The sequence below is a fragment of the Pelodiscus sinensis genome, chromosome 1, assembly GCF_052426305.1.
Source record: "Pelodiscus sinensis isolate ZL-2025 chromosome 1, ASM5242630v1, whole genome shotgun sequence".
NCBI classification, from domain to species: Eukaryota; Metazoa; Chordata; order Testudines; family Trionychidae; genus Pelodiscus; species Pelodiscus sinensis.
In genome coordinates this window covers 114423297-114435621 of record NC_143052.1, presented here as the reverse complement: position 1 = coordinate 114435621, position 12325 = coordinate 114423297, and the positions used below count along the sequence as shown (strand labels likewise).

The 12325-nt window shown below is 39.9% G+C and overlaps 1 protein-coding gene across 1 annotated transcript in view; it reads right to left on the bottom strand.

The window, feature by feature from the left end:
* Nucleotides 1–2693: 2693 nt before the first annotated feature.
* DERA (deoxyribose-phosphate aldolase) overlaps nt 2694–12325 on the bottom strand; it is an 84201-nt gene continuing 74569 nt past the window's right edge. The window contains exons 8-9 of the mRNA XM_006130270.5: nt 8872–9021; nt 2694–7660 (exon numbers count right to left, since the gene is read on the bottom strand). Of these exons, the coding sequence (XP_006130332.2) occupies nt 7604–7660; nt 8872–9021 (207 nt within the window). The 3' untranslated portion in view covers nt 2694–7603. The remainder of the gene's footprint in view (nt 7661–8871; nt 9022–12325) is intronic.

Here is a 12325-nt window from a genome sequence, read left to right as displayed (position 1 = left end):
CTCGAGGCGGGAGGATCTGTATGCAGTACCTGGGTCCTAATAGATTTGTCAGGTCTCCTGTACACATTACAACACTAGGCAAAGATAGTGTCTGTTATTTTTAACAAGCCAGGAGAGTATGTTCTTTTCTTTAAGATAAAGCCCTAGTGATGGCGATTTGTGCTTTTGTTACCTCTGTGCTGACCTGGTGTAATAATTGCCTAAGATTTGAAGGGGGATATTAGGCAAACATTGCATCCATTTCATCCCCTGAAAACCTGTCATCTAAATGGGACAGACACATCAGTGCTCTGAGAAGCCCAGTGGTTCCCAGAATCTCTTCAATGTGTAGGTCTTAAGCTTTATGTGATCCCAGTCAGACCACAAATCGCAGTGCATCTTACTGAAGAAGACTGCAGCCAGCAGACAGAACCCTGAATGAAGCTCTTGCAGGATAGAACAAGGCATTCGCTGTGGGATTGCCTGCCTCCAAAGGTCATTATGAGTTTACGACTTGAAGGGAAGCATTTTAAGGCTCCACTCTATGCAAGCCCTCCCACAAGAGTCAACATACGTAGCAATGCCTCTCCTCTCATTAAACATGATAACCCTATTGATGAAGTCATGCTAAAAAAAGACTAGGGAGGGAAGTAAAGTGCAGTCTTTAGTTTCTAGCTCCTATGGTTACAAGATGGTCACAGCTCAGTGCTACCCAATTGCAGGATTTTGTTTTAAACATTAGAGAACTCATCAAAACCTGTAATTCAGGATTAAAGGGTGCAGGGAGAATACCTCCTAGATATAGCACACTGCAGCTTTAAAGCTCCAATTCCCTAAACTTGGCACACACACAGTGCATCTGTTTAACATCCTGCATGTCCTGGAACTCACTCTGAGAATTGTTCCAACACACTGCTCCACAGAACTGTCCCCCTTGTGCACAAATTACACTTCTCTTCAGGTTCAGAGGGAAACAACACAAGTTCTCTTTTTTCCTACACAGCTCTTTTACCCGCTGCCTAATAAAAGTGGAATATGAAATGTTGGAGAAAAAGGAGCTGCTTTTTTCCTACAGTAGAATTTCTTTTTCAGTTATTTTTAAACTGACATCTATTTTAACATGCACTCACACACTGCATTTATTAAAATTTTCCCTCCCTTTTGTTTTATTATTTACCTCCTGTTCCAAAGATATCACAAAAGATCTTATTTGTGATGTCTTTGGAACAGGAGGTAAATAATAAGTGGTGGTGGTGGTTTTTCTTACCTTCCTCCCCACCTTTCTTTATTCCCTTTCCTATCATTACCCAGCCAGGTGTCTTGTTGAAATTGTGATCGGTAGATTGATTTCACCCACATTTTTGGACTTGATTAGATTTCTGTTAACCAGACTACTAAGTGTTTCTTACTCAAAGGCTGAATTTCTATGCTGTATCTTGACTGAATTCAATTTCTTTGGGTTAGGCTACGTCTTCACTTCCCGGAAGATCAACGCTATGGCAGTTGACCTTCTGGAGTTTGATTTAGCAGGTCTAGTTAAGACCCACTAAATCGAATGCTGAAAACACCTGTTGATGCCAGAACTACTCCTCCTCGCAAGAAGTAAGAGATTCAGCAGAAGCATTTCTCCCATTGACCTCCAGCTGTGAGGACGGTGCCAAAGCTTGGCTTAAGGTACATCAACTGCAGCTATGTTTTTTACATAGCTGGAATTGTGTACCTTAAGCTGAGCTTCGGCTATAGTGTGGATCTGGCCTAAGATGAGGTCTGTGCTTCAATAGAAGACCAAGAGGCAACCATGAAAAGTGGTAATGCTGATTTTAGTAGATATCCAGCAAGTGCTGCTGGATGAATTCTCTTCTGGATCTGAAGAAAAAATATAGTTACATAATGTGCGATATAAAAATACAAATCTATATGCTTCTGATCATAAGTTAGCAACTAATTCATGGGTGTAAGGCAGAAACTTTCTCTGTTAAACTTCACCATAATACGGTTTTAGTCCTTTCCACTCATACATCTGGTGGTGGCTGCTGCCAGAAACAATTTACTGGACTAGATAGATCACATTTGATCCAATTTGGCAAGTCCTGCCCTGGATCAGAGGTATTCTTACCTCACAAACAGGTGATCAGTAGCCTCATGTATAGCAAAGGAACGTGGGCCATTAAAAGTCCTACTCTTGAAAGCATGCAAGGAGTCCGGGCTCCAACAGTGTATTGCTATAGACTCCCTTCCCTCTGGTAGGACACAACTTGCTTTGTGGTTATGCTGCCATTGGCCACCTGCTTTTCATCTGTGGGTTTTTACTGCTTCTGAGATGATAAACTGGTGGGTCTAATGTTGCTTCTGCCAAAAGCAGCATTAATTTTCAAGGCGAAATCTCTATTTCCCCTAGAACATTCAATGCAAAGTAAATACTTTATGGCTCATCCACTCCTGCAGTGTGACAACATCCTCCTGAAAGCACATTCAACCTCAAACATCATGTTCATTGTTTGGGTGTAGGAACAACTGATACTTAGATAGGTCCTATTCTATTTCATATTTAGTGCATTTGTTCTCATCTCTGCTGTGACTCGTGAAAAGAGCTCTTGCCTTCTCTCTTTTTTTCTTTTTTAACCTAGGCGCTCTTATTAGCATGTGATGGCAGATGTAGCAACCCCACTGTGGATTGTAAAACTCCACAAACAAATTTCACACCACTCGTGGAATAGAGAAGTTGTATTTTTATTGTTTTTGTAGAAAAAACATCAAGCTTTTCTGCCTCCAATTTTTACCACTACATTAAGCAGTGCTTATTGTGCCTCCAAACTCCTTTTTCCATGATCCCTACACCGTGAATGGGACACATTATTTCTTTTGAAGCATCTGGTATATCTATGAATGTGAATGGCAGCACAGTGGACATGACGGAGCAATATTTTGATCTGTTGAATAGCCATTTTGCTTTAGATAAAGGAAAAACTGTAATGGAAGCCAGAGAATGCCATAGCTGCACACTCTAAACAAATAAATAAAATAGATGACTATCAGATGATCTGTTAATCAACAGCATGATGAATGCATGCTAAGTCTGAGTCCATGGAACTCATGGGTTATGATGAGAAATCAATCGGTTTGATTTCATGATAGTATTTCTCTGGGATCAAGTTAAAGATGATCTGGGACAATGGCCCTGTGGCCCAGATCTTGTCTTCTCACAGTGGCCAATGCGCTTCAGAGGGAATCAACAGAAGAGGAAATCAAGTGATCCATCTACCTAAGGTAATAATTATACAACATTCCCTTGAGCACACTGGTCAGCATTTTAAAAAATGACTAGTTATTTTGGGAGCTATATATTTGTGGGAGCTATATATTTGTGACACCTTAAAGAGGCTCACTTTCTGAGGATGGGATTTTCAGCAATTTCTGAAAATTGGCATCCAGAACTGAGGAAGTTAAAATCACTAGACACTGACCATGTCATTGAACATGACTGGATCTCCTTTTTTCAGCTCCTAAATGTCAATAAAAGAAGCTAAAGTGGGAGTGAATTATTTGTAAATTTTAATTTTCCAGATAAACAGTTGCCGTATTTCCTCACAATAGGGGAAATATCTGAACAATTTGTCAATGTAAAAGTCGTAAAAGTTCTTGATTGCCTTGATTTTTAGGCCACCCATCATATGTCTGCCACAGCTTTCAAGCTGTGCTCTCTCCAGCTCTCTTACAGTGCTCCTTTATCACTCTTAACATAGTTTAAACTACCTAGGATTTCAGTGCATATGGTCATTTGGCATTTTATGTATTACACCTTTGAACCAAGAATATTCACACCCCCATTTGCCTTATTGAGTAAGAATTGACCAGATGGAGATGTCCCTGTCTTTCCCTCCTGAACAAGCTGTATCGAATCAAAACTGCTTCTTTCCTCCCTCCACCCTCACGCTGGCCCTATACATTTTATATATCATCCAAAGGTCACCTCTCGTTATTTCAGCTTCAGGGTTTGGATAAAACTTGGGGATTTTCTCTGGGGAGGCAAGAAGCCAAAGTTCCAACTGAGCAAAATGCACTTAAAATAGATCAGATTGTCCCCTTCTCTGTGTTATGTTTTACAGCACACATGGCTGATTATTTATGCTACAAAAGGGGATGGATGGTGGACTTCTGCTATAAGACCATTGCAGTTACCAAAATACAATTTACACAATCTGAAATTTACACCTTGGCTATAATCCCTATTAAAGTTCCTCTTTGTCACGAAATATAAACATTGAGAACAATCTCCGTTATGCCATGATACATCTTAGAAAGGTTCTGAGCTTGGCTTACAGTCTTCCATTTGACTCTCTATTGCAAAGAAACTGAAATGCTTAAGAAAAGTAAGCTAAGATTCCAAATCAATAACAGGGCAGGGAAAATGTCCTCGCTTAAAAATAATGGTTTTACGTGTTAGAACTACAGCATGACTTGAAGCAAACTTTGCATCACAATATCCCTTGAACTCTGTGACAGTTTGTATTTAGATCTAAACTGCACTGTTGGCTCCTATGTCTCTAATGGGCAGAACATAACCTTGGATTTGAACTTTCACAAAGTTCGGATTTCTTAAGATATGGTTCCAAACTTGCCATTCAGGCCCATCTCCGGACTTCAGGCATGCAGTGTTCTCTGTATTTTTTCTGAAGCAGCTGATACAATACTAATAACCTAGGCAGGGGTTCCCCTTCCTCAGGGATTCATGTGATGATATGACCTTAATTTGCTTGACGGGAGATGTCAGAAAATGGAATGTGGAAGTAACAGTAGACATGCTGGACGAGGCCAGTATAAACCTGGGGCCAAATCACGCAATGCTGAGCAGAATGCTTATTGTCACAAACAAAGCACCAAACAGTTTTAATGTAATCAATTTGATCGTTATTAGTTTTTCCTCCTTCCTCAGTATCCCACAAATTCCAAGATAGAAGCATTTAAAATGTGAGCAGATGTTGCTTTCCAGAAGTTCAGCTTTTTCAAAGCATTGGTTGTCCAGGAGTTGCACAATATTTTAGTAGGGTCTTTTTTAACACCCCAAAGAAAAAGACTGAGGAAGAATGGATGGCTCAGAGGAGATGCAAAAGGCTGTGTTTAAAGCCAGGTTTATCTCTGTGGCTGTATAACGGGAGTCTAAAGAGGAAAAAGAACAAAAAAAAAAACCTGGAACAGCAGGCGTTGCGGGTCAAGAATTGGAGTGTACTGACAGAAACACGTGCAATTTTCCTTGGCATCTAATTATCCTATGCCTGACTCATCACGGTGTGCTTGATGAGCCACATTCCACCCCACTTACTCAGGCTAAAGTAGGACATAATTATATGAGTAGCCTCACTGAAATCAATGAGAATACTTGCAAAACAAGATACTCATGTTGAGTGGTTAAGGTGGCAGCATCAGGTCCTTTGATCATATCTGCACCTATATCACACTCTTCATCTATGGATCTCAGAATGCTATTACTCCTCATGTTATACATAAATTCTTTAAAAATATCTGAAATTGAGCAATTAAAAATAGCTTTGGGCCAAAATATTGGGATTGGAAGGTCTTCACATTGAAGCTACATTTTTTTTCCTCCTCAAAAATGATCCATTTGGTATAAAAGTATAGTAATATGCTGTGTACATTTTAAGGTTGCACTTCTATGACTCACTTAACAATAGCAAGTCCAAGCAATCGGGGGAGGAGGTGGCAGACAGCACTCCCACAGCACCTTGTACTGGCCTGCCACCTATTCAGTGTGAGGTGTATGCACTGGGCCATAGCTTTGCCTCCATCCACAGCATGGGCACTTATGCACAATAGTAGAATTTTGCCATAAAGGTATTCCAAACAACAACTGGAATTTCTCTCCATAGAGGCTTACGACAAAGTCAACGGGAAGCTATTTGAGAAGGAGGAATTTATGTAAATATGTCTCCACAGCTCAGTCTAGGAGGCTGAGTCTTGTGTGCTGCAGGAGTAAACCAGAAAAAGTTAAGAGGCACTTGGACTCTATTTCCTGTTAGGAATATATTTTCCTACTACTAAACATTGCATATAGGATTACATCTCTGCAAAAGCTGTACTCCATTTTTCCAACAGTTCGGCTTATCCATTTGCCTAAGAGAACATTAACACTACATTAGAGCACTAGAATTCTGCTGGAATGTCAATATCAAGGGCCTGTTTCCACTACTGTGAATTGACACCACAGCGATTGATCCACTGGGAGTCGATTTAGGTGGTCTAGTGAAGATCTGCTAAATAGACCATTGATCACTTGGACCTTGACTCAGGTACTCCACCAAAACAAGATGAGTAAGGGGAGTCGACGGGAGACTCTCCCGTTAACCCAGCATAGTGTGAACCCTGCAGTAAGCAGACCTAAGATATGTCAACTAACATAAATTGTGTAGCTTAGATCAACTTTTTCCTGTAGTATGGACCTGCCTTAAATAAAGCAAATAACTATGAAGAATTTATCAAGCAGATTGATATGGGGCTAAATCTCTCCAATCTTACTCACATGATTAGTCCCACTGAAGTCAGTGGGACTAGTTACAGTAATGAGATAATCACAACTTAGCATATTTCTAGTAATTTAGTAGAATGCAGTGATGACAGTTCATTCAACTCACTGAAGTTTGATCAGGAGGTACTTAATGAGTAGGGTAGTATTGTCACTGTGCTGTAAGTGTAAACAGTTCTTTTACAGGGAGCAACCCTCTATAAGATTACTTTTTACATATACATATTTAAAATGTCAATAGTAAGTTGTTTTTAGACAAACAAAATTGGAAATTCAGTCTGTAAGTTCTTGAACAGCAGCATCATTAAAAACTGATACTCTGGATCTATATATTAAAATGCAAAGTTCTGCATTAACATATTTAAAAATTAGGTTTTGCCAGGAAAATGGGGTTGAAATTTTCAAACTTTAGTTTCTAAAAATAGACTCCTGAATATTTAGGCATCAAGATGCAGATTCCTTGATTTTCAGTTGTTCTGACCTCATTAACATCAATAGCAACAATGGTTGCTCAGCTGTTCTGGAAATCAGGAATATAAATGTTCCAGTGAAAAATTTCACTTCGGCTACAAAGACATTTTATTTTAAAAATAGCCAAGTTTCATTGCCTCAGATTACAGTGTCTGAAATGTAATTAAAGTAACAATTAATAGAGCAATGTCTCTATGGCAAAAGCTGCGGACTAATTGATATGGCAAAATCTGTAGCTCTTGAAAGTAATTAGAAATCTGCAGCATTCCACATATACTTCATATTCGACTACTGGAAAGTATTACTAGGTGACTGCTTTTTCATAGTATTACAATGTATATGGTATTCTATTCAGGCTACACTGAGGATGACCTCATGATATTAGTATCACAAATCTTTACTATTTCAGATTTACTTTCTACCCCTACATATCCCTCCATTTGGCGCAAGCATCATCAACTAGACTTGTTTTTAAATACAACAAAAATATGAAAGCAGAATTAAGTTTTTTTAAAATCTTTTTTATATGCACTTTTGGATTCAGTTGCAGAAAAAACTTTAGGGCATTATTTTCTTTAAATTGTCTTTGAAAGTCATCATGAATTACTCATGTGGCTAAGCCATTGGCAGGTCATGGTAAGCTGCATAGCTGCCAGTCACATGATGGTAAATCTGCAAGGAAAAGGAGAATTTATAATGGCATCATACACAATTAAAGGTAGCATTAGCCAACAAATTAATGACATGTGGAGGGGCACTTGGGTGTAGCTGATGTACATTTATTTGTTCATTTTTTTCAAGGAGTCTATGTAATATACTAGGGGTGTGAGTATAGAAAGATTTCTGACTATGATGGTTTTCAGATCAGACCAATTTTGAATATAAAATGTACTTTTATTTGTATCTCTCTTTTCCCACCTGTCATATGCTTCCGGTTGTTCTAGAGATTGTAAACTGTACGGGGTCCTAGAAACAGATGAATACTCTAGAATGGGTATAACACAATCCTTTCTCCCCTATGGCTGTTCCGTAGCACAAGGAAAAATCTCTTAATGTATGCTGCTGCTACTACTGCTACTACTATTGAATCTTATATCTTGTATATTCTTACTGGAGGATCGATGCATTCTGGCATTCAATTTTCCAGGGTTCGATTTAGCTTGTCTAGTAAAGACCTGCTAAATCAAACACTGATTGCACCCCCATCTACCACACAGAGTAAGAAAAGTCAACAGGACAGTATCTGCCATCAACCTTCCACATGGGGGGAGCGGAAATCGGTCGCCCCAGAAAAATCCACGTAAGGTGCGTTGACTCCAGCTATGCAAGTGTCATAGCTGGATTTGGGTACCTTATATCAATTTTCTCTGCCAGTGTAGACCTGGTCTAATACTATGATCGTGGCAGGCAAGCACTTTGTAGGCAGGTAATTTTATCCCTCAAGAAATTACCAACATCTGGTCCCATCCCCCCTTTGTTAACATTCACCCTTTCTGAAGGATGAGAAACAAAGATGGCATCGCAGCAACTTGTGGAGGAGATCAGCAGCACTAGCTGAAAGCAAGAAGAGTATATTTTCTGCTCCATACTGTGAGCCTGGCCCAAACAGCTGCCTAAGTAGGCAATACAGACTGATTGGATCCCAGGAGCCCCCTAATGACTCCCTGTAGAAACCTGCTAGATTTAAAGCATGGAAGCAAAGTTGTAATTCTTAAATAATTAGAAGTGTGTTCCATTATCCTTGAAATGGTGGAATACGTACTTTGTGAAAGCAAAAGGCAAACCTTTTCTAGGAAAATGTTTTCTCTGAACCAGGGTGGAAATTGCTATTAGGAACGTAGGATGTAAGACTGGAAGGAAAACCCTGCTCTCGCAGAACTAACCTGTCTCTCAATATCGGACAGCAACGTGCTGGCACCTAGGCGAAAGAGGTCTGGTTTCAGCCACTCATCTCCTAGCTCTTCCTTCATCAATATGAGCCAGGTAAGAGCATCCTTTGCACTACGAATGCCTCCAGCAGGTTTAAATCCAACCTTAAAGAGAGCATAATACATTTAAGTGATTTGTCTTCGTTTTAGGAGAAATGAAAACTGGCATATCTTCAGCTGAGAAATATCCACAATAAACAAACTAGACTCCATTACAGGTTAGGTTCTAACTATAAGCAAAGCCCTGAACAAGCAATACCCTACACCAACTCAGGAGTAGTCTTGGAACGCTCTGTGCCTCACGCACTCCTATGGGAGGTACAGTTCCTCTCTGCTTCCACTTTCTTTCTGGAAACACAATGAGAAAATGGGGTAGCGACAAGTCTGTCTGTTTCCTACCTCTTCCCCCTCACCCTTTCTTGCTCTGGAGAAAGAGGAAGTAATGTCTCCAGCTCCTACATGCCTGTTCTCAAGTTTTGGGGAGCTGATGTTGGGGCATAAAGGATGATTCTTATTTCTTTGCACAAGCACACAGATTATTAGAGTTTTACAGAAATTAATAAACACACATGCACAATCATAGCCTCAAAGAGGTCTGGATGCATCGGGGGTTATCTGTCAACCATAGAGAAGCTTCTCCTTATGCCCTCACTTCCTGAGAAGATTATCATTCTGTTAAATATCTGAAGCAGTTATAGCCTGGAAAGCATGAATTCCATTGTCTACAGGATTCAGTGAGAGACATAAGAAAATTTATTGGAATTAAAAAAAAAATCTTTAACCTATGTGTTTGGTAAAGATTATAGTAATTTAACAAAATAAACTTGTAGAAGAAGTATGTTTCTCTCACACTAAAGCATTCTAATAACACTATTTCCAAAAGATAAAAACAGGAAAAGCTTCTGAATCTGAAATGCAGACAGAGAGAGAGAGGGAATATAATAGCTCTAGTTTTCCAAAAATAATTCAAACCACAGCACTGGAAAAACATTTGCAATGCAAAGAATCAAAGCAAAGTATATATGGTGTTGTTTTCTTTCACAAAGGGAAAAACTAATGAAAATCTCATTATAGTCTTCCTACCAGTGCTCTTTGAGATAATCTGTGGCTGAAACATGTAAACTTGGGAGGGTTTTTTTAAAGGTTGGGGAGAGAATAATTAAAAATTACACTTGCACAATTTTTCCTGTTAAACATTAATATTCTAAAAAAGTTGTTTTTTCAACTGGCTTATATTTGCCTCCATTTCCCAGCTTTCCAAAGAACACATCTGACTGCCATAAAAATGCATAAGAAAAAAAAAAGATATTTAATTCAAGAGCTGTATAACGTCTAGCTGCCTTTTCCTTGCTGTTTCACAGCATTTCATTATTTTGTTTAATAAGTTCATCTCCTCGAGAATTTTCTCTTCACCTTATATTATTAAAAGTAATATGTTTTCTGGATTGGGGGTTTCCCAACAGAAAAACCAATTTATGTGTGTCCTTCAATAATGACAGGAAAAGATTATTTCCCATTATATTGCACACTTTTCATATCACTACCACAGCTTATCATTCAATAAATGTTACTCTGCAACCTGTTCCTTTCCTTGAAAAAGTTTAATTTCTGTATTAACCTGTTTTTGCTGGCTCACACGTTGCTAGAAAGCGTCTGTACAGCAGCAGAATTAGTTTGTTAAAGAAACCATTTAGAAATCTCTTGTCACTGATAAAATTGTCTTCTGTTAATAGAACGATATAAAGTCAGTTTACATCTAATTCTCTCTCTCTCTCTCTCTCTCTCTCTCTCACACACACACACACACACACACACACACACACACACACACAGAGAGAGTCTTGTAATATCACATTTTCAACTGTGAATGAATTCTGTTAAAATGAAAGGTAAATTAAACAATTATAAAAATCAAATATAAAAATCTTATAGTAATGTGGTGTGAAAGGGCAAAGCTTGACTTCTGGCATACAGCTCATGGAATTGGGATCTGTATTGAGGACAGCCATTGAGGCTGAAGGTGGGAAGAATCCCTTCCTTCACAGGTTACAGAGGTGTTCCGCTAGTCACGTGGCTGCAGGAGTCGCCACAGCCATTACATACATACACACACATATAGAGGGAAATAGCAAATGGAGTCCCATGGGCCTTATTTAGAATAGGGCCAAAGGTGAGTTGTTAGAATGTACCATGTTCTAACATCACACATTTAAAATCCTGCTCTAGCCAACGCCACAGTTGTGGATACATTAGATCAGATTCTCTTTTACAGTAAGACCCATGTAAACTGTTCTGGTGGCTTAAAGAGCAGAAGTGGCCTCCTGAGACTGTCTCAGCAAGGGGCCTTCCCAGCTGACGTACAGGCAGGGTTGGTTACCAAAACTGCTTTAAAACTGAAGAAATTTGGAGGGGCAGGAGGACAAGCAGGGACAAAGGTACACGGTGGGCTCACCATAGTCCCAGAATCCACTCTGGGCGAGGTGATCTAGTTATACAGAGTGTTGGGCTTCTTTTAGGGATTGGCTTGTTTTGAAACAGGATTAGCTTGATTTCTAGTTTATGAAAGTCGAGGTGCTTATTTACAGCATGAAAGCTGGCAGAGGTCCCAGACCTGGAGCTCCCGGCTGTTGGAGAGGAATGTGGGCTGCTGCTCCTTCTCCATCCTTCCTTCCAGCAAGGGGGGGGCAAAAGAGGTCCCTTCCTCCAGAGCTCCATGCTGCTGGCAGGGAGAGGGCTGAGGGGAATCCTCTGGTCCCAGTCTCAGGGCAGCCTGCCTGCCCCCCAAAATTCTCACCCCTAGCCTCACCCCACAGCCTGTATCCCCAGCCAGACCTCTCACTCCCTTCACACACATCCCAACCCTATTTTATAAAAGGAGTCTTGTGTTACTGTACAAGTAGACTACATTGTAGTTACATGAGTGGCTCTGTAACCTTACATCATTAAGGAATAGTAAGCTATGTGTTTATGTAGTAGTTGATGGGGCTTTCACACTGAAGCTTTTGCCAAAGTGGTCATTACTTCAAAAATAGTGAAAAGCATTGTTCTAACTTAATCTGGGGTTTAGACAGGCCCCCAGCTGCCCTAGAACACAGGAAAGGAAAAGGTGGATTAGAGCTTCCTTTGGCCAACTTCCCCTTCCATTACTGCCACGAAAACAGGGCCAGATGAATGAAAAATTGGAACTGTCCCAAGTCTCCCCTCCACAGTGAGATGGAAGGACACTAGCAATAAACACATTGGGTAAGCTCTAAGTACCTTGTTCCCTTCTCATATTAGTTCTGCTGCAGAACTTACACTCTGCCTTTGATGGCTGGTGGGAAGCCCTACATGGCCAAGAAGAAACCAGCAGAACTTCCACTTTGGACATGAATATAAAACAATTATTGCATGGTCAATTTTCAATTGG